General features: G+C 45.1%; 2 protein-coding genes across 6 annotated transcripts in view; one reads left to right on the top strand and one right to left on the bottom strand.

The window, feature by feature from the left end:
- The window catches only part of TBL1X (transducin beta like 1 X-linked), a 284,080-nt gene extending 268,023 nt beyond the window's left edge, over window positions 1-16,057 (bottom strand). For 2 of the 4 annotated variants that reach the window (XM_037820716.1, XM_037820715.1), the window contains exon 1: window positions 15,687-16,057. The gene's annotated coding sequence lies outside the window, so the exon portion shown is untranslated. The remainder of the gene's footprint in view (window positions 1-15,686) is intronic. The other 2 variants (XM_037820714.1, XM_037820713.1) reach the window with 1 other exon arrangement.
- On the top strand, window positions 14,715-20,523 carry LOC119521998. 2 transcript variants are annotated; one of them, XR_005214458.1, is made up of 3 exons: window positions 14,715-15,243; window positions 17,661-17,919; window positions 19,825-20,523. XR_005214458.1 is itself a non-coding variant. In XM_037820722.1 (2 exons), the coding sequence occupies exons 1-2, from the start codon at window positions 14,727-14,729 to the stop codon at window positions 17,750-17,752; spliced, it is 609 nt and encodes a 202-aa protein (XP_037676650.1). In that variant the 5' UTR covers window positions 14,715-14,726; the 3' UTR covers window positions 17,753-18,480. The 2 variants fall into 2 exon arrangements, 1 of the variants encoding a protein (XP_037676650.1); XM_037820722.1 differs by lacking the exon at window positions 19,825-20,523 and having other exon boundaries at window positions 17,661-18,480.
- Window positions 20,524-22,883: the final 2,360 nt, after the last annotated feature.

Raw genomic sequence — 22,883 nt, 5'->3', positions numbered from 1 at the left:
ACATTAATTGCCATCATGTACTGGACACACAAGGTCATTAATTCATATTTTCCCAAAGTTCTCAGCTGTGTACACCTCAAAGTTGTTTCTTCTGGCCAGGATTTTTTAAGTGGTATGATGTGGATCACTGGAAATAATCGCAACTGGCATAAAATCATCAGTGGGTTTTAGAAATACAAACCTTATGTAATATTTTTTTCTAACCAAATTAGGACTTAAACCAAACCATATCCCTCAGACTGTCAGAAATAAGCAATTGCCATTCTGAAGATTATAATCGTGAATGCTTGCATTTTTACTAGCACGGGGTGGGCAATAAAGTTGTGTGTGATTAAAATGCCTGATAACACTCTGTTGGAAAAAGAAACTGAGGCACAGGACCCAAGTTTAATCAGTTCCCCCCATAAACCAAGCAGAAGGGTCATCCATTCCCAACTCCGCTGCTTTACTGAAATGCAACCTAAAACCGTGAAACCACCTTATAGGTGCTGGGAATTACATCTGCATCTCGGTCCTGTCAATCTTTACATCACAAGACTGGGCTGTCAGCCCTCCCCTCTATTATCTCATTTCTCACCTTCCGAAGCAAGTCAAGCTAATAAGGATGACAGGGAAAGAAAGCAGACCTGATGGGACGGAGACTGAGAATGCCACTCACAGCCATGGGAACGGAAATCACTGCCCAGCCTTTCTCCAGTTCTTACAAAGATTTCTATGGTTCCATGCCAATTACTGCTATCAAGTTACTGTTGATTTAAAATATAAATTAGGAAATAAAACAATGCACTCTGTACCATAGGTCAAAGAAGACATCACAGGGGAAATTAGGAAATAATCTTGAAACTAATGAAAAGGAGAACGCATCATACCAAAATTTATGGGATGCAGCAAAGGTAGTGCTGAGAGGGAAATTTATAGCTCTAAATGCTTACATCAAGAAAGAACAAAGATTTCAGATCAGCAATTTTACCTCATACTTGGAGGAACTAAGAAAAAAAGCAAACTAAACCCAAAGTGAGCAGAAGAAAGGAAAAATAAAGTTTATAGTGGAGATAAATGAAATAGAGAATGAAAAAACAATATAGAGAAGCAACAAAACCAAAAGGTGGTTCTTTAGAAATCAATGAAATTGGCAAACCTTTAGCCAGATGACAAAATTTAAGAGAGAGAGAGAGAGAGAGGAAGGAGGCAAATAACAAAAAGCAGAAATGAAAGGGGGACATCACTACCAAACTTAGAGAAATGGAAAGGATACTGAGAACAGTTGTAATTCAAAAAATTATACAATGCAGATGAAATGGACAAATTCCTAGAAACACTCAAATTACCAAAACTGACTCCAGAAGAAACAGAAAACCTCAACAGATCAGTAACAAGTAAAAAGATGGAGTCCATAATCAAAGGCCTGCCAACACAGAAAAGCCAAGGACCAGCCGGCTTCAGTGGTGAATTTTACCAAACACTCCTAAAGAATTAACACCAATCCTTCTCAAACTCTTCCAGGAAACTGAAGAGAGGAACACTTTCTAACCAATTCTACTAGGCCAGCATCACCCCAACACCAAATCCAGATGGAGATATCACAAGAAAAGAAAATGAGAAACCAATAGTCCTTATGAATACAGATGCCAAAATCCTCAACAAAATATGAGCAAACCCAACCCAAGGGCACATTAAAAGGATTATACAGGGCTCTGCTCAGATCAGGTAGGCAGAGTGTGAAGCTCAGGGCTCCAAACCCCCAGAGAAGCTTTGAATAACCCACAAAACCCGGCAGAATGCCATTACCAAAAGTAGCCCCCAAATACCAAGGTCCCTACCTGAGATTCTATAAAAGATGCACTCACTAAGTTTTATCTCTCAGAAACTTAAATCCACCAGTGTTCCTATGCCAGACAAGTCCTAAAACCCAGAGGCAACAGCTTCTTTAAGAACAACAATCAGATGCAGCCCCCTTCCACATCCTGTCGACACCCTCTTTCAATATGAACAAGTTAGGGTGCTCCCTGCCTAGACACCCCTGAAGATGGAGAAAGAGATTAAGTGTGAGGAAGGGGTAGCAACAAACAACATAAGATTTAACAAAGGTCTATGAATACTGAAACTTTATATAATTATATATATTTTTTTGGATGCTGGGATGTTAGAATGGCTGGAAAGAGGTAAATGACATGGTAGAATTGTAGCCTATAGCATCCTTTGGGGCTTGCTCTATAACTGCTCGTGGAATTGGGCCTTGAAGGTCTTCACCTTTCTGTATATACCTTCTATTGCACAATAGGGAAGGGACTGAGACTGTGGAACTGTAACCCATAACAGTTTTTGAAATTACATATATGACTGCTTGTTGAGCGGTACATCAAGCGTTGACACCTTTCTGCATGTATGTTATATTCTACAATAATGGAAATGGCTGAGGATGTGGAACTGTGACCCATGACATTCTTGGAAATTTGCTAACTACTTGTGAAATTGTACTTTGAAAGTTATCACTGTTATGTACAGATGTTAAAGTTCACAATTAAAAAAAAAACTAAAAAAAAAAACAAAAAAACGGCAGAAACATCTTTCTGAAAGTTCCAGGACACACAGTTAAAGGATTGGAGCAACAGGACAAGCACCAAATCCAGAAAAAGGCCACTTAAAAGCAGTATGATCTCCAGGTGCCCAGGCTGGCCCCTCCCCCACCCCCAATGGCCGGGGGGGTTGGGTGTGGAGGGGGAGTGAGGAGGACCAGCCCACCTTCCCAAGGTGGATTCCTGATCCTGGCTCTGGAGGGGACAGAGGGGCAGAGGGGCCCTCACACACAGACTGGAAGCAGCTCTGTCCGGCCCATTCTGTCTGACGCTGGCCTGAGGGACTGGCCACCCCAGGACTCGACCTCCCAGAACTCACCCCGGGTGTAGGGGCCTCACTGAGCTCTCCTGCAGAACACTAACGGAGGCACAGTCAGGTCATGCTGCCTGGGGCAATGCGCTGTTGGCTTTAGAACACCAAGTGCAGCACCCCAGAACAGAAGGAAACTTTCCTAGGGAAGAGGGGACATTCAGAACCATGTAAACAGGTATTTCCAAGGTTACAAGTGCACGCCCAAGATAAGACGCAGTGCAGAAAGGACCATGGAGGCCCCTAAGCTTTGGCCTGGGGCTATTCTCCAAACTCTTCATATGGATAAGCCCAGAAGGACAGCGCTCGCACAGCCAGTCTGCAAAAATGGGAAAGGCGTTTTCTTTCTCCCTTCTTCATTTTTTGGTGGTTCCTGGCATTCAAGAAAAGCTCTGCTGTAACACTAGCTGGATATAAGCATAAGGAACAGATGCCTCAGAGTCTAAATTCCAGCAATAACACATTAAAATATCAAAATGTACAGGTTTCAACAGAGGATTATAAAATATACAAAGAAACAGGAAGAGATGGCCCAGGCAAAAGAGAAGATTAAAGCATTAGAAACCATCAATGAGGAGGATCAGACCTAGAACATACCAGACAAAGACTGTTAAAAATGGTCCTAAATATGCTCTATGAGTAAAAGTAAACCAGGAAAACAACAGATGAACACAAAGAGAATATCAATCGAGATGGAAATTATGAAAAGGAACCAAACAGAGCTGAAGGTGACAATAACAGAAACTTAAAATTCCCCAGAGGGGATTAACAGCAGATTGGAACAAAATGCTACCATACACAATCCAAGGGCACAGTAAAAGGATTATACAGGACCCTGCCCAGATCAAATCAGCAGAAGAAAGAAGCAGAGAACCTGAAAATAAGACAACTGAAAGCCTCCAGTCTGAGGAGCAGAAAGAGGAAAGAAAAGAGTAGAGAACAGAGGCTGAGGAACCTATGGGGCACACCATCAGGCATACCAATACATGCATCGTGGCGGTTACAGAAGAAGGGAGAGAGAATATTCAAATAAATAATGGCTGAAAATTTCCCCAATTTAACAAAAGATATGAATATACACATCCGAGATGCTCAACAAACTCCAAACAAGATAAACTAACCAAACACACCCACCCTGCACCACGTTATAATCAAACTGTCCAATGCCAAAGATAAAGAGAGAATCTGAAAGCCACAAGAGAGATTCAATGTGTCATACAAGAGAACATCTATAAGATTAAGTGTCAATTTCTCATCAGAAACTATGGAGACAAGAAGGCAGTGGGAAGATTATCTGAATTGCTGATGCAAAAAAATTGCCAACCAAGAATTCTGCACCCAGCAAAACTGTTTTTCAAAAACGAGGAAGTAAGACATTCCCAGATAAACAAAAACTGAGGGAATTTTGTCACCACTAGACCAGCCCTACAAGAAATGCAGAAGGGAGTTCTGCAGGTTGCAAGGAAAGGACACTAGACAATAGACTGAAGCCACATGTAGAAAAGAAGATACCCAGTAGAGATAATGACATGGGTAAATACAAATGCCAGTACTACTGTACTTTTGATTTGTAACTCCACTTTTACTTCGCACAGGACGTAAACAGCAAATGCTTAAAACGTAATACCAAGTCAATGGTTTTGGAATCCTAATGTATAAATATACTCTATTACAAGAACTACATAAAAGTCAGGTCGGAGGGGTATAGCAACATAGTTTATATACACTGTTGAAGTTGTTAAAGCAAACAAGATTTTTAAAGATTTCGGATTTCAAATTTAAAGTCCCATAGTAACCATAAAGAAAATATCAAAGAATCTGCAAACGTACAGAAACAAAAGGAGAACACAGGTTACAATGGGGAATTAATGCAAAATGAGTGTAGGGTTTCTGTCTGAGGTAAAGGAAAGTTCTAGTAATGAATGGTGTTAAGAGTACTACAACATCATGAATGTGATTAATGATAAGCTTGGGAGGGGTTGGGTTGGAAGATTTATGTTGTATACATATCTCCACAATTCAAAAAAAAAAAAAAAGAGAGAGAGAGAGACTAAAGAAATAACGGCAACTAAATGCAATATGTGATACTAGATGGAATCTAAGAATGGAGAAGAAAAGGCTTAAAAGGAACTTGGTAACTACACTTAAAGTGATTAGATTTTTGCATATCCTGGTATGTAGGGAATGTACATGGAAGTACTGTGTTCAAGGAGTATGATGTGTGCAACCTGCTCTCAACTGTTCAGAAGACAGACAGATAGAACAAACCCTGACTACTATAAGAGCATTAACAAGGACATGAAAGGATGACCTACAGAACATGAGAAAGTATTTAGAAATCATAAATCTGATAAGGATTTATTATCCAGAATATATAAAGAACTCCTACAACTCAACCACAAAAAGACAAACTCAATTTAAAAATGGGCCAAGGACTTGAATAGATATTTCTCCAAAGACGTCATACGAATGGTCAATAAGCATGATTAAGTGCTCAATATCATCAGCCATTAGGGAAATGCAAATCAAATCCACAATGAGATTACCACGTTGCACCCACTAGAATGGCTATTATTTTTAAAATGTATTTAACAAGAGCTGGCAAGGTTGCTGAGAAATAGGAACCTTAGTACTTTGTTGGTGGGAATGTAAAATGGTGCAACCACTGTGGAAAACAGTTTGGCTGTTCCTCAAAAAGATAAACATATAACTATTATATGACCCAGCAATCCCACTTCTAGGAATTTACCCAAAAGAATTGCAAACAGGGACCCAAAGAGATATTGTACAACAATGTTCATAGCAGAATTATTTACAATAGCCAAAGGGTAGAAGCAATTCAAATTTCCATCAGCAAATAAACAGATAAATAAAACATGGTCTATATATACAATGGAATACTCATCCTTAGAAAGGAATCAAGTTCTGATACAAGCAACAACGTGGGTGAACCATGAAAACATCAGGCTGAGTGAAACAAATCAGGCACAAAGGGACATTTAATGATTCTACTTTTATGAAACAGCTAGAATGTACAAACTTACGGACACAGAAAGCAGAGTACATATTGTCAGGGAGAATGGGGAGTTCATGCATAATGAATACAGCATTTCTGTCTAAGGTGATATGAAAATTCTGGTAATGGATGATGGTTGAGGGTAGCACAAAACTGTGAATGTGATTAACCCCACTGAATGGTATGCTTGGGAGTTTTTTAAGATGGGGAAGTTCATTTCATACATACGTTTCCACAATTTAAACAAAAGAATGAAAGGCAGACTAAACAATGGCAATTAAATGCAATTCCTGAATCTGGACTAGATCTAAAAATGGAGGAGAAAATGCCCAAAAGGGCATTATTGAGTCATATGAAAAAAAAAATGTAGATGGTAAGCTTTATATGAATGTTAAAGTTCTTAAACTTGAAGACCATACATCAGATGGTTGCATAAGTGGATACACTTGCTCACAGGAAATGTACATGGAAATACTAAATGTTCAAGGAGCACAATATATACAACCTACTCACACATGTTTAGAAAATAGGTAATGACAGACAGATAGATGGATAGAATGCAAATATGACAAAATGTTAAAAGTTGGTGGATCTGCCTTGGCAGGTGATCTCACGGCCCTCCCCACTACATGGGACCTGACTCCCAGGGGTGTAAATTTCCCTGGCAAAGCAGGATGAGACTCCCGGGGATGAATCTAGACCTTGCATTGTGGGATTGAGAAAATCTTCTTGACCAAAAGGGGGATGCAAAATGAAACGAAATAAAGCTTCAGTGGCTGAGAAATTCCAAATGGAATTGAGAGGTCACTCTGGTGGACATTCTTACACACTATATAGATAACACTTTTTAGGTTTTAATGTATTAGAATAACTAGAAGTAAATACCTGAAACTATCAAACTCCAGTCCAGTAGCCTTGCCTCTTGAAGACAAATGTATAACAATGTAGATTACTAGGGGTGACAGTGTGATTGTGAAAGCCTTGTGGATCACACTCCCTTTATCCAGTGTATGGATGGATGAGTAGAAAAATGGGGACAAAAACTAAATGAAAAATAGGGTGGGAGGGGGGGATGATTTGGGTGTTCTTTTTTATTTTATTTTTTATTGTTCTGATTCTTTCTGGTATAAGGAAAACATTCAAATATAGATTGGGGTGATGAATGCACAACTATATGATGGTACTGTAAACAGATGACTGCATGGTATGTGACTATATCTCAATAAAACTGAATTAAAAAAAAGTTGGTGGATCTGAGTATTGGGGTTGGTGGTTTGTTGGAATTCTCTGTATGAGTTGCATATTATTTTTACAACTGTCTTGTAAGTTTAAAATTATTACAAAGTTTAAAAAAAAGAAAAAGAAAATGGCACCATGTACAGTAAGCTTCTTTTTGTTCAAATTTCCACCCACCAGGTAGTCCAAACAAGCAGAAACTCTTGCAGAATTCACAAATGCAGATGGTCGCAGACTTTCAAAGCCCAATGACAACAGGTAAGTCATTACAGAACAGAGTCAAGCTATCCAAGAAGGGGATGGGTGGCCTTTTCTATCCTTGCCCCAACATGGTTGGAGTTGGGCACCCAGTTTTCAGTAGACGAGAAGAAACTTTCCAACCAGGAGAGCTGGAAAGGTCACTGGGCTGGGGAGTCCTGGCTTCACAGGTGCCTCTATATTCTAGCTGGGGGTTGGTGGAAAGTGTTCCACAAAAGAAAGAGCTCGGTGCTATTTGGGGGTCACAGGGGCTCAAGGGAAGGAAGCAAATAGAACGCTCATGTTTTCTTCTAAGCACTCCAGTTACATCTATCATGAATAGGAAGAGATGACAGCAATTCAAGGCAGACACTCACTTCAAGAATAAACACTGTGCATCTTGATGTGACCATTGTTTGTGCTTATCTTCTTGGGTTTCAAAAGCTTGGGAAACTCCAACATGCCTAAGAATGACTGTTGCACCCAACAGCCCAAAGTACCTTCTGAATTTCTAAAGTAAAACATGTCACCAATTTATCAATGTTGCTTAAATGCTGCTTATTTTAATCATGGGAAAAATGATAGTCTAGGCACAGGACAAAAAATAACTTTTAGCTAACATAAAACCCCCATAATCCTTATCTTGTCTTAAGTAGTGTCCCTTTCCCCAAATTAAAATCTTCATGCGGGAAACGTAGGAAGAGGCCTTGAGATCAGCTCAACCAACTCTTTTATGCTCCATGCAAGGAGATGAACAGGTTAAAAGATTTCACAGGTCACCAAACCAGCAAGACAAGGATTATTCTAGAGAATGTGGCATTTCTTATGGGAGCATGAAAGGCAAAACTGGGGCTCAAAGTAACATATAGGTTAGCAACGAGGGGGGAGGACTGACATAGGAATTCATTTATAACAAACCAAGAAACAACTTGGTATGTTTACCCTATTTTATAGTCACCTTATCAGCCCAATGGGAAAACTGCAGTACCTCCTAGGGTGTGTATCAAAGACAATACTGTAACCTTCCAATACAAGTGTGTTAAATATTTCGCTGTAGTAGTAAGGAAAAGTTAGGGAAAAATATGCCAAAAAAAAGTCATCAAAAATGCCCTATTCTCAACTGATTTGGCAGCAAGAACTAACTGGCATAGAAAAAAGGGCACGCCCACAGCAAGCCCAGCGAAACAGCCCACCTCTCCCACTGTGGCTTTTCACCAACACTACGGCACAGCAAGATTTTCTTTTCCTGGCTTTTGATCACATCTACGGGGCAAAATTTCCCGTAAGGAAAGCCCATTTGCCCAAGTGTGAAAAGGCACAAAGTTCACGCATCATCAGGGAGAAGGATGAAGGAAGGTGCTGGAGGAGGGAAGGGGTTCATCAAAAGGGTGTGCATGCATTAAAATACGATTACCAAAACTTACCACAATAGAGAGCAGCTCAGGGTGCCCTGAGTTAGGAAAGGGGTGCCTATAAAGGGGAAGACTTTGTGGGGATGGATTATTCTGTGCCCCAATTGTGCATGTGTTAAAATCCATAAAATTACACCAAAAGAAGAAAATCAACAACTTTACCATATGATCATTTTAAAAATGAAATATGCCTGTGTATTAAATATACACATGTGTATATACATTATATATGTATGCGTAGATATAAACTACACACACCCACAGATATAATTACCAATGCTAAACTTTAATGTAAGGGAAGGTAAGAAAAGTAAACAATTGCTGGACCAGTAATGATAAGGATACCTTTTCAAACCTCAAAATCCCAACTTTGGAATACAGGCAAGTATAAATTGTTTGGTTCCCAAGTACCCTAACTTTTCTATTTCCTTTAATACGCCAACCTGAAGAAGACATTTGATTAACTCCATCGCTCAATGAGAAAATCAATGCTAGGGAAGTTCATCGATTTGCCTCAAGATGAGGCTGGTGCGCGGGGAGCTGGCTGCAAAGCCAGATGTCCCTCAGCAATGTCACCTGCTCCTCATCCAGCAGGAGCCCAGAACCTCCCCAACCCAGCTGGACGTGAGGACAGGCGCTGGCTTGGGAGGCCCCAGGAACAAAGCAAGGCCTGGCTCTGGGGCCCTTTTCCAACTGACACATGAAGGGCTTCGACAAGTAAAATGCAGGTCTATGCCCAGGGCCCCAACCGGTTTGCCAATTCAACCAGCTGTAAGAAGGCACAGAGGCTGAAGCCGCATCTGGAAGCCTGCAAGCAGCAAAAACTCCATTCACTCACCCATTTGCCCTTCTGACATTTCTGAACGACACTGGCTAGTGGTGGGGTAACCCTGGGGAGGCCACCAAATTCCAGCTGAGCCCACATTTCACTAGGTAAACATTACTGAGCGCACTTTGGGATTTTTTCCCTCAAAGCAAATAAATACCAAAAGTACCAAGAGGCTGACCAGAAGTAGGACCTACTTAAGTCCATAATAACAACAACAAAACCAAAAGAACAAGTCAAGAAAAGTGCATGGGAGTCTAAATACACTGTGCTTAGGCAGAGGGTATGCAAGTGGGCCCTGCCCCCTCCCCCGTGCCTACTTGTCTTGTTTCTAACAGTTCCTCAAAGCCCATGCACTCCCTACCTGGGCCATCGAGACAGGATCATCCGAGACCCTTCTCACCTCAATTGAACACTGCGTTGTGATTAACCTCCTGATGTATCCCCAAAACTTATGTGTGCCTTGAGAACTCTTGAGTTCCTGAGATGGAAGGATGGATGGGTGGATGAATATTGAGATAGTACCAATATAAATATACAGATTCTTGGCATCTCCCCTTTCCCACAGATCTTGTCCAAAACAGGACTTCCAGTTCCAGGTTTTCTCAACCCGGCCCTGTTGACCTTTGGGGCCAGATCGCACTCTGCTGTGGGGCTGTCCCGGGCACTGTAGGAGGTCTAGCCACATCCCTGGCCTCTGCCCACTGGATGGTGGGAGCACATCTCCCAACCTCTGTCCAGTTTTGAAAACCAAAATGTCTCTAGGCACTGCACCACAAGGCCCCTGAGGGAGGGAAGGAAATGCCCCGGGTGAGAGGCACTCGCTGACCAGGCCTGTGAGATTCTAGAGCACGACGCTTAAAATACGATGGCAGTCAACCATCCTCTTCTCCACCGCCATTTTTCAAAACTTTTCTTTTGAACCCGCCTGTCATGTGTTATCCTCTCTGCTCCTACCTTTCAAGCACAAACCTCAGGAAGCAACAGAAGTGGTACCCAACTGCCTTTGTAAAGCATAAACGTTTTCTCCTGTTTTAACTTTCAATGTGCTCCAAATCAAATTTTTAATGGCTTCCAATTCCTTTCAGAAGCCTTCAAATACACAGCCGATTCTCAATAAATATTTGATGGCAATGAAAATGTCCAGGACGTCCACGCAGGAGGCTGCTAGCGCCGCGGACACAACCAGCTACAGTCAAGTGTCCCCATGACCAGCCTGGGGAGCGCCTTAACGATCGCGTTCTTCCCTGGAGGTTTCAACAGCATTTTCTCAGACTCGACCCTCTTTGGTCTTTATAAACATGCAGACTTTTTTAGTCCCTTCCCACATCCAGCTTTTATTTTTATTTTGCTGGGTTTCATTTTCACCAGTTTGGCCAAGGCATCCGTTTGTTTGAGCCCCAGAAAAAGGATGGAGAGGAAGGAAGGGCAAAGAGGGGAGGACCCAAGGGGAAGAAAGGGCATCCAGTTTGGCATCTGAACAGGTTCTCAGTTCCTTCACACCAGAAATAGTTACAGGGAAAAAAAAAAGAAAAAGGTTTATCTTTCCGACTTCAAAAAAAAAAAAAAAAGTTTACAAAATTACTATAGTCTTGCTTCCTAATTGAAACTACTTTCTTAAATGTACTCCCTGGCGAAAGACTAAAGGGGGAAAAGGGCAAAAGTGAAGAACAAGGAAACCACAGCAGGGACCCTCCTAGCTGACACTGCACAGAGCTCTGACTATCATCTAGGCCAGGTGTCCAACGCAGCAGAGCCATGTGGACAAAGCATACACTTCTGTGCAAAACTGGGAAGCTTGACCCCTAAGTACAAAACTGGAAAGGAGGCAGCCCCAGGTTTTAGTTTAGGGGTTCTCCTTCCAGCAGGTAACGGGAAGAGAGAAATCTTAATTCTGGACGCTTAGGACCCCTTCAAGAAGTCATTTTGGGCCAGCCTCCCTCTGCAATGACCGTTTTCACGCCTCTGGAAGAGAACTATTGGCTTCCCAGGATTTTAAGTTTTTTCGGCCAAAGGATGACCAACCGGATACAAGGACTGTTCTGAGCAAGGGAAAGTGGCAGACGGTGATCTGGGAAGCCACGGCTGACAGACCCCACATTTGGGGTTTTCCCCATCATTTACAAATAAAATTTCTACTCCATTACTATAAAAAGCACAAAGCGCACTGCAAACACAACACCTAAGTTGAAAAAGTGACATCCTGAATCAGGGAAACAGCCTGCGCTCAGCACCCGCCCCCCCTTGTTTTAGGGCTCGGCTCTTGTGAAGTCTCACTTTGTTGGAAGGAGTCTGTACCAGCCTTTTCATAGGGACAACTTTGACACTTAAACTTCAGACTGCCCAGAGCAAGCAAAGTTTTGTAAAACTCTGAGACCCAGATCAGCTCAGTCCACTGCCATCCACTCAGGCAGGTGGGACGGGGATTGGCGTCACCAGTTTTCAGACAGGGAAACTGAGACACAGGGAAGAGAACTGGCTTGCCCAAAGTGAAACAACACTCAGTGGGAAGCTGGGCTTGGAGTTCTGGCTTCCTGACCCAAAAGTGGTGCAGAGAGCCTCAATCTAGAATTGGACTGAAATCATATTCCTGGGCAAATTTCTGGCTGAACTAGGTCTATTTTTTTAAAGGGTCCATATGTAAATTATTTCCCACTTTTCACAACTTCTCTCCTTCCCACCCGAAAAAGATATACTAACTCTCTTGCCTGCTGTCATTATTATTGTTTCATTTGCAAGAACTATAGAGTAACACTCTCCAATGAAACCTACTGCTAGTTCTGCACTGTTCAACATAGCAACTGCCAGCCACATGTGGCTACTAAGCGTGAACCATAGCTAGGGCCACTGAAGAAGAGAATTTTTTATTTTACTTTATTTTAATTAATTTAAATAAGCACATGTCACTAGTGGCTACAGGACAGCAAAGCTACAGAAAGCAATCTCTGTGCCGGGTTGAGACACGTCTACAAGTATATACCAATTTCAATGTGGACAGATATGTGTTCTATCATGTGTGCACATATAACTTAGAGATCTTCTGCTCAAATGGGAAAATCCACATTAGGTAGACAGGAAACAAGCTCTTACCAAGCTTACCCTCCCTCCACCATGCATTAGCAAGTGACTTTACATCTTTAAGATCCAGTGTTGTGAATGTGAATAAGAGGTACCCACTGGGCATTAAGTGCCCATAAAATCCTCAGCGCTTGGCATTCAAGTAACCTAAAGACAATTATTCTAGCTGCACATAACAATAACTAAAATTTAGAGGAGGCCTTATAGTTTTTTTAAAAAAAGAAACAGATACACAAATGCTTTGCACTTCCCTAGTAGTACCACCATTTCAGTTCCTCTTTTTATTTTTACAAACAGAATCTGACTCATAAAACCTTCAAGACTTTAGGGTCGCCCAGATGGCAACTGGTACAGCACAAATGTGGTGAGCCCTTTCACTAGTTCAGGCCAAATGGGGTCAAAGCTGCTTTTCTGGCCAAACAGTGTGCGTCATGATGGGGCTGGGTTGAAAATTTTCAGCGCCCCCCCCCCCCCCCAGCCTCTCCTATGCTATCAATGTAAGAAAGGAATAAGTTTCGTTTTCACATAGAGACAGCATGGAATAAGGGAAATGGAGGCAAAACCAGTTTAAACAAGCCCCAGACAAAGAGAAGAGAGAATCTGCCTGATGTAAAGAGACATGAGGTAGTATCAGAGGAGGGAACTCACAGCAAAAAAATAAAAATTTGGGGGGGCATTGGCTAATCAGTTCAAAATCTCAATAATGAGCTAGTTGGCTCTCTGGGATTGGCTGTACAAATTAAAATCTCAAAAGATGAATTAGTTAGTGTTCTCGGATAGGCTGTAACCTCTGTAGTACCCAGTCAATGGGGAAACAGGGGAGGGACTTGCGAATTAGGAGTAGGAGATTTAAACATCGCCATTCTCTTCCTCTGGTGCGCCAGCCTTCCGCGTGTTTGGCTGGACGCCCCATCTTGCAAGATCGTAAATAAATTCTTTTCTCCTCCAGAACCGAGAGAGCGTTTATTCCCTTATAGGTACCACTTTATTTCCGACATCAAGACCCTGTAACAGCCCGGCCAGGCAGGGAAACCAGGCCACTAATACAGGTGAAACACTCTGCTAGACAAAGGTGGGATTTGAAACCAACTCATTCCAAACCCCACGTGATGCCAACAAGGTCTATTAAAACACCCCAACTCTCAGAAGCAGTAAAAAGGTTTGGGGAAATTTAGGGGCCAACAGAAGAAATTTCTCCACCCTCTTTAAATGGGACTGTTGATTAATTCCTGGGCTGATGGAGCCCTGGAGGATAAAATAAGAGGATCCAATACCTCAGGATGGTGGGGACACCCCCTGCTACTGGTGAGAGGGCTGCCCCCTCAATGCCCGGCCTGGGCGATGGGAGTGGGGGGCTCTGCCTTGCCCTTGGCCTCCCCTGTGCCCAGCACGGTGCCAGACAGCTGGGAGCACCTCGCTGCATTTTTGAATGAATATTTATCCCCAGTACAAGAGAAGAAAAAAAAAATCTTCCTAAATTGCTGTCATATAGGAATCAGAGTTATTAGTATTACCGAAGAACTCTCCAGATTCCAAGACATTGGCTTTTAGTTATGTCCACGTGGGTCCCGTTTCCTCACTCATCTCTCTAAGGAGGCAGAAATATCCCCCGGGGGGAGGGGCACACCACCCACACTCTCCGACCTGTCCACGGGTGTGAGCTCACTTGAGCCCAGGTTCCCCTAAGGGGCTCTTTTAATAAGTGGGTCCGGTGAGGACCTTAAACTTCAATCCCTGTAGAAGTTGCCCAACTGGGTGGTTTTCCACGGAGATCGCAGCACATTTGAGAAATGCATAACCGTTAAAGTAAACTCGGCATTTCCAGGTCTTAATTGTTCCATTCTCAACCCTCTCCCCCACCCACTGCATCTCCTCTCGAAAAGACTAGGAAACTTTTCACCCAGCCTTCGCGAGCCGGGGCCGGGCGCTCCCTCCCCTCCCCCGGGTTAGAGTCCCGCCCCTCCCCTTGCAGGTTAAAAAGGACTGGGGCGGCGCGGCGCGGAGAAAAACATCCAGAAGTCAGGTCAAGCCACACATGGCGGGGCAGGGCCGAAACAGTTGCACATGCAGGAAAGGGTGGGTTTTTGTTTCTTTCTGGATTTGGCTCACCGACCCCGCCGACTCGAGAACAAACACCTGGGGCTGGAACTTTGTGGAATTTGCAACGCAGCTGGCCTGGGAGCCCATGGGGCCGGGGCGGGTACCCGTCCAGACCACGCGCCGCCACGCACGTGAAGTCCCGGCCCGCCAGACCCCGGCCCAGCGCGGGTGGGGCCCTCGCGGCCCAAACTTGTCACATGCCCAGCGACCACGGACGCACAGGGCCCCCTCCAGTCCCGAGCCCCGGCCCCTGCAAGGGGAGGGCCCCCCCGTGAGGGCCAGGGCCGCGGATCCGGGCGGGCACCCCTCCCCCGACCCGGCCGCAACAGGTCTGCACCCCGCCTACCCCGGGCGACCCCCGCCGGCGGGGCCCGCAGACCGTCGACTCGTCCTGGGCGGGGGCTCCGGACTTCTTGACAGTTTCTGCGCCTCGGAAAGTGAGCCCACGCGGGGTGAGCGCCGCCGCGGGGATGAAGGGGGCATACCCCCACCGGGGGTGGGGGACCCTGCCCGCGAGCCCCCGGCCAGCCCGGCGGGCAGTGCCGCCCTGGGGGCCCCCCGGGATCGCTAAACAAAGGGGCACTGAGGGAGAAATGCAGGGCTTCTCGAAACTTACCGGCCGCCTCCCCCTCCCCAAAACAAAGGCACCCCCCCCAGCCCCCACGCGCCGGCACTTTGGGGAGCGGCCGCAGCGGGGTATTGTTCAGCCTCCAGGGAGCGCGCCGCACCCCGGCCTAAAGCCCGCGGGGACAGTTGGAGACCTGCTGTCCGCCCCAGGAGCCCCGGCGGCGGGCGGACCCCGGGGAATTCACCGCCCTCCCCCGCCCAGAAGTTTGCGGCGCCGCCCCCCTGCCCCGGCCCCGCGCCCCCGGCCGCCCGAGCCCCGCGCACTCACCTCGCCGCGAGCCGCCCAACTTGTGGCGGCGCCGCCGCGCCCGGCCCGCTCGCTGCCTCCCTGCGGCCGCCCGTCCCCGCGCCCCGGCGTCCGCGGCCGAGGAGGGCCCGGCGCCCCGGAGCAGCCGAGCGCCGCCCCCGGGCCGCCCCCGCCGCCGCGAGTCCCCGAGAGGCGCGGGCGCTGGAAAGTTTCGGGCGCGGAATGGCGGCCGGAGGGCGCTGCGGCGGCGGCGGGGCGGGGGCGCGGGCGGCTCCTAGCTCCCGACTGCCGCGAGGCGGGGGGGGGGCCGGGGCGGGAGCGGCGGTGGGAGAGGGCGCGATGGCGAGCGGGACGCGGGCGGCCAGTGACCTCCGGGGGGAGCGGCCCCGAGCACGCCGACCCCGGCCGGCGGCCCCTCCCCCACGCCCTGGGGGGGCGCGTCCCAAACCAGCCCCTCCCCGCGGCCTCAAAGGAGGACCCGCGTCCCTACACCGCCCCTCCCCCACGGCAAGGGGACTCGCGTCCCTACACAGCCCCGCCCCGCTCCCTCCCCCCACCCCGGCCTGGGGGAGGGGAACCCGGGCCTCTCCCTACCCAGGCCCTAACCCGGCCTGCCCCCCCACGGCCTCGGGGTGCGGGTGAGGGGCAACCCGAGCCCCAGATAGGGTTACCCTCTCACAGCTCAGAGCAAAGCCGCCCAGCTGACCCCTCAGGACCCACGGCCACCTGCCCGAGCCTGCCTCTCCCTTAAAATCGGCGGCTTTGAGGACATCCCGATTGTCTGCTCTCTCTCTCCCCCAAAAAGTGGGGACTCTGGTGGTGTCTTGACCTATGCAAAACACCTCGCGGGATGAGCCGAAATGCTCGGGAAGAAACTCGGGCGTACGGGCACCGGGGTGGGAGGACGTGAGGAGCTGAGGTGTGGGGGCTCCAGGGGTGGGGGAGGGGAAGCTGGGCCCTCCGGCCCATCCCCCACCTACTCCCCCAAGACCTCAGGTATTTGCAAAGTGTTTTATGCTGTGATGGCTTATTCGGTCCAGTCCTGGTGTACCCAAGTCCCCAGCGGTCCTTCCTCCCCTCCACTCTGAGGACAACTGCCCACCACTCCCAGGCTTAATTCGATTAAACAAATATCTATACACATCCCAACACCTTTGAGGTGTGACTGGTGGAGTAATTTTTAAATGTTTGCCCCTCCCTTTGATATACGCTGAGTTTCCTGCTAGGAGCCCAGTACACTCAGCAATTTAAAGTATAGCCTCACTTGCTCCTTGAACATCAGACCATTTGTTATTCTGATTGTTGGGGTGGGGGTGGGGGTGAGTTTTAAGGGGCTGGTCTTCCATCAGAAAGGCGGGCCTAAAATTCCCCTGCAAAATATTTCTGTAAAACGTCAACGATGTCAAACGACTGTTGCTGCAGCATTAGAGCACATCGATAAAAATACCCACTTACACAGTCTCCACAATTGTGAATCAGCAGAATGGATTGTTTTATTATGTATCGGTTGCCATTCAAGGCTCCCCCAAAAGGACTTGGAGGGGCCCTCTCTCGAGCCTGCCCTCCGTTGCTCCCGGGTTCCCTGGGCTTGTGCAGGCTGATGCTGAGCTATCACAGGCAATCGAAAAACGAAGGGTGCGACAGAAAGCCCAAGCGACCTCATGATGCAACCCTACCCAGATTCCACGTGCTTCCCTTCCCCCACCGCCTGCTGGTGCGGGGAGCGCGGCGTTTTTTCCGCCTGTAGGGTCACATTGCGGTTGATTGATTCTCCTTTCGCCTTGCTCAGTCATTCAGATTTGGAAAGTAAATAACAAGTCGACTTCAGTACAGCTCTCGGCTTTACGCGGACGCGGCCTGGGCTACCGCATACTCCCGAGTAGCCGCGCAGCAAAATCGGCCCTCTCTGGCTTGTCAGCCCTACTTGTTAGCTGCTTGGAAATTTCAAATTCAACTTGGTAAAAGGCCGCTCTTTATGTTTCCATTACTTTGCAGGTGCCAATCCTTTAAATTATGGGAAAGCAGCGGAAAGCTTCACTACAAACCAGGGCCAAGTGTGGCCAGATTTTATAACCAGCCTCCGCTAACCGACAATGCAAGGGAGCTCAAAATCCATTTTGGCTGTTTGATAATGCCCGAATGATGTGCATCCTTCTTCTTTCATCTAAGGAATCAACTGCTCTTATCCTAGACTCATAGGACCCCCAAAGATGTTGTAAGACCCAAGACTGGAAATGACAGTCCCACATTTATTGTAAGACCACAGAAATTCCTCTGAAAAGCTAAGTGGGTGGTTTTTGTTTCATCTGTTTTGCTGTTTTTTCAAAAGTACCGTCCTATCAGGCAGGAGAGAAAGAGAAAAAAAGGAAATAAAGTAGAGCAGAAAAGGAGTTCTACTCTAATAAAGTGGGAGAGTGAGGTCAGCATCAGTGATTTCCACTGCACAATACATGTAATCCAAATCATTATTTTCCGTTGCTGAACTAGGGGGAGAAGGGAATACAAAAATCCGCACATGACAAATATCATTATTCCCTGTAAACAGTCCCCCTCCCCAATTAATTAAAAGGCAGTAGTAACCCACACAAATGTACTCACCTGATCTTTGATGAAGGAGCCAAGGCAATTCAATGCAGAAAGGACAGTGTTTTCAACAACTGGTTCTGGAACAACTGGACATCCATATCCAAAAAAAAAAAAAAAAAAATCTAGACACAGACCTTACATCTTTCACAAAAAATTACCTCGAAATGGATCATAGACCTACATGTAAAGCACAAAACTATAAAACTTCTGGAAGATAACATAGGATAAAATCTAGGTGACCTTGATTTTGGTGATGAGAATTTAGATACAACACCAAAAGCATGATCCATGAAAGAAACAAAATTAATAAATTGGGCTTCATTAAAATGAAAACTTCTGCCTGTGAAAGAAAATGAAAAGGTAAGTCACAGACTGGGAGGAAATATTTGCAAAATGCATAAGTGATCCAGGACTTGTGTCCAAAATATACAATGAACTTTTAAAACTCAACAATAAGAAAACAAACAACCCAATCACCAAGTGGGCAAAACAGTGGAACAGACACTTCACCAAAGAAGACATACAGCTGGCAAATAAGCATGTGAAAAGATGCTCAACATCATATGTCATTGGGGAATTGCAAATTAAAGCAAAAGTGAGGTGCCACTATACACCTTATAGAATGGTTAAAATCCAAAAAAATTGACAATGCCAAATGTTGACAAGGAAGTGGAGCAACAGGAACTCTAATTTGTTGCTGGTGGGAAGGTAAAATAGCACAGCTACTTTGGGAGACTGACAATTTCTTTCAGAGCTATATACAGGCTTAACATACATACACAATCATACTCCTAGGTACTTACTCGATTGACTTGAAAACATATCCACACAAAAACCTGCACGCAAATGTTTACAGCAGTTTTATTCATAATTGGAAGCAACCAAGATGTCCCGTGATAGGTGAATGATTAACAAATCTGTGGTACATCCATAAAATGGAATATAATTCAGTGTTGAAAAGAAATGATTTCTCAAACCACAAAAACACATTGAGGAACTGTAAATGCAAACTGCTAAATGAAAAGAGGACAGTCTGAAAATGCTATATACTGTATCATCCCAAGCATAGGACATCCCCCAAAAAGCAAAACTACAGAGACAGTTAAAAAATCCATGGATGCGAGGGCTTCAGGGAGGGGGGGGGGGGGGACAAATAAGTGAAGCAAAGGGGATTTTTAGGGTGGCAAGAAACTCTTCTGTATGATACAGTAATGGTGGATGCATGCCATTATATATTTGCCAAAAGCCATAGAACTGTACAACACAGAGATTAAACCTTAATCTAAATCATGGACATTCACTAATAATAATAATGAGTAAGTATTGGTCTGTTAATTGCAACAAATAGACCACGCTATTGCAAGATGTTAATAATGCAGGAAACTGGGGGTAGGGGGTGTCTGGGTACTTTTTACTTTCTGCACAAATTTTCCTCAAATCTAAAACTGTTTAAAGTCTATTAATTAAAAAAAAATAAAGACGAGCCCTTATGTATTAAATTTCTCATGACACTTGCTGTCTTGTTTTCATTGACTCTGATGTCTAATTCTCCCCCAATCTATCTTATTTTCAGGCTCTGGACGCCTGGGCCAATATTTCCATGAGTGGCCTGGTCAGAAAGTCCTGATCTTCCAAGAATTGACGCATACCTCCAGGATCCACCTGCCTTGCTGTTAAATTACAATCTTACCTCCTGTCTCTTTCCTACTCCATTTTACCAACCAGGAGAAGTTTGGAGAATCCTCAGATCCCTGGCCCACTTATTGTGTAATATACCTGGAAGGTCAGAGGGTGCAATGGGTCACCAGGGCAAATGCAAAAAGCAAAGCAAAGTCGGAAATTGCTTTAAAAGGTAATGGTATTCACTGTTTGCTGCACACAAAGTCCCTCTCATTATAAAGAAATTATTCATGTCTGTTTCCTGGGCAGCAACTCCAGAAGAGTGCATAGGCTGGATTCACAAAAAGTTTAATTCTGCAGATTCAGAGAGCTTACTTCTGGCCCTTCCTTCCTTGCCAGCAATCTAAGACCAGATGCTATCTGGTCATGAAAACTTTAACCCCTGGAACTAGTAACAAACAGGCCCAAGCTTAACCCATCATAGATCCCATATCAGGGTTACCTTTGAGCTTGGACAAACAGGTCACTGTTCACCTTTGTGTGCTGAGATCCAGTGATGATGAAGAATGACTAGCTGTGACAGTTACTTTTAAGGATTCTGTATAGATAAAATTGAATATACTGTTGAAATCAATATTTTATCTGGATTATACACAAGCAAAATAAAATGATAAATTGAAAAAAAAAAAAAAAAAGAGTGCATAGGCTGAATGCAAGTCAGTTCTTGCTCTCCCAAGATATTTAAGTGGAAGGCGTGCTAGAAGCAGCAGTGATCATTCCTCTAGGTTTACAGGAAAGGTCTTTGCTTGGCTTAAGCCCCCACCATCAGCCTCCCTTAGGCAATGAGGAGGGGGGAAATATGCTTTCCAGCTTCACTTCCAGCCTCTGGCCTTTCTTCTCTTTGGGGTTTCACTTTAGAGAGATTGGAAGCAAAACTATGAAGGAAGCTTCTTCCCCAGGAGGTCGGGAGTGAGTTCCTGGGTGGAGAGGTAAGCAAGGAGAAGGAAGGAAAAGTCTGTCCCTTTTATGGATAGGAGAAAAGGCGAGGGGAAACCTTTTTCTGCCTCCCCTGGTCCTGGGTAGGCGCCCATTTGTTTCAAATATGGGTTGTTGCTATTTTTGCCTCATTTAGAATGTCTCATTTAGTTCCTATCACTTGGATACTGAAAATACTCTGCACTTGGCTTTGGGGTGCTTGCATGGTACCACTTTTGATCCACACTGCAAGGCTGGCAGGCAGGGATTCTAACCTCCAGGATTTAGAGGAAGGAACCTGCGCCCCAGGGGCTGAGGCCTGGAGGGAGGGGGGTCATTTTGGTTTCTGGGCCTCTTTCTGGAGCAGTTTAGTGAAAGTCATTTCTACATGCATAAAATGATGCATAAAATACCTAAAATAAAGCATAGGATTCCAGAGAAAACCAATTACAATAAAAGATACTTCCCAATTTTTTTAAATTCTAATATAGTAATGTATCTGCTTCTTTTTTAACACATCCCATGGCAAGCTCTAGAGGTGGGTCTGATAACTCCCGTCATTTCAAAACAGTGAGGAGTATAAACAAAATCTGTTTCAACTGTAACCTGATCTGAAAATGTATGAGATTTCTATAGGTGACAAATTGGTGACAAATTAGATACTGTTAATGCTGCGGTTGTTTGTCCTCTACAGTTACAGTTGCCAGAAAGGCTAAATTTCAGTTAGTGGTTGATGAACATAAAGCTGCAAATCTTTTTTCCCAAACAATTGCAGGGATCACCCAGAAATCTCCCCATGGGGCCTTCCTGACTGGGGGAAAAGGTCAAGGTCAAATCCACAGTCTTCCATTCCCTCTCTGCCAAACCTATCTGAATTCAGTCTTTTCACAAACATGGACTACCTCCCATGGGACAGGGCCAAGACAAGGGTGAGATGAGTTTAAGGGGGGTGCCCAAAACTCAATCATCAAGATAAATAATATTACATAATATTACAATGAAATATCCAAAAACTCAAAACTAATGCAACAACAACAAAAAAAATCCATGATGAACAAAATATCACAAGATGAGATAAAGACAGGATCCAAACCTGCACTAAACCCTGTCTCTCTAGCCTCCCTAATCCTGGTCCTGCAGGGCATACTCTTTTTCTTTCCAGGGATGGAACTATCAACTAGACAGACAAAATTTCCTGCCCTGATGGAGTTTCTGTTCTAGGACAGGATTGCAAAGGAGAGCCCACTGGCCAAATTCAGTCCATTGCCTGTTTTTGTACTGCCTGCAAATTAAGAATGGGTTTTGCATTTTTAAATGGTTGGAATAAAATCCAAAGGAGAGTAATACTTTGTGACATGTGCCAGTTTGGATCTATTATGTCCCCCAGAGAAGCCATAACATTTAATGCAATCTTGTGGGGGCAGACTTATTAATCTTACTGATTAGACTGTGGCCTCTTAATTGAATGTTTCCATGGAGATTTGACCCCACCCATTCAGGGTAGGTCTTGATTAGTTTACTGGAGTCCTTTAAAGGACACAGGGAGCAGAGAGATGAAAATGCCCCAGGATATGCTAAGCCAGGACACACAGATGCTTGGGAGCCAACAGAGACGCTTAGAGATGCTTGGATATGTGGACAGAAGGACGTTTGGAGATGCTAAGCTAAGAGATGAAGCCCAGAGTTTACCCCAGAGAAGCTAAGAGAGGACACCCAGATGCTTAGAGAGGAACGTCCTCGGAGAAAGAAGCAAGGACACACAGGAGCTGAGAGAGAGGAGTTAAGAGACAACCAGAGACATTTTGGAGAAAGCCATTTTGAAACACAACCCGGAGCAAAGGACCAGCAGATGCCAGCCACATGCCTTCCCAGCTGACAGAGGTGTTCCGGATGCCATCGGCCTTTCTTCAGTGAAGGTATCATCTTGTTGATGTCTTAGTTTGGACACTTTTATGGTCTTAGGAGTGTAAATTTGTAATCTAATAAAGCCCCTAATAAAAGCCAATCCATTTCTGGTATTTTGCATAAGGGCAGCAT

The sequence above is a fragment of the Choloepus didactylus genome, chromosome X, assembly GCF_015220235.1.
Source record: "Choloepus didactylus isolate mChoDid1 chromosome X, mChoDid1.pri, whole genome shotgun sequence".
NCBI lineage: Eukaryota > Metazoa > Chordata > Mammalia > Pilosa > Megalonychidae > Choloepus > Choloepus didactylus.
This window is presented reverse-complemented; position numbering and strand designations above follow the sequence as displayed.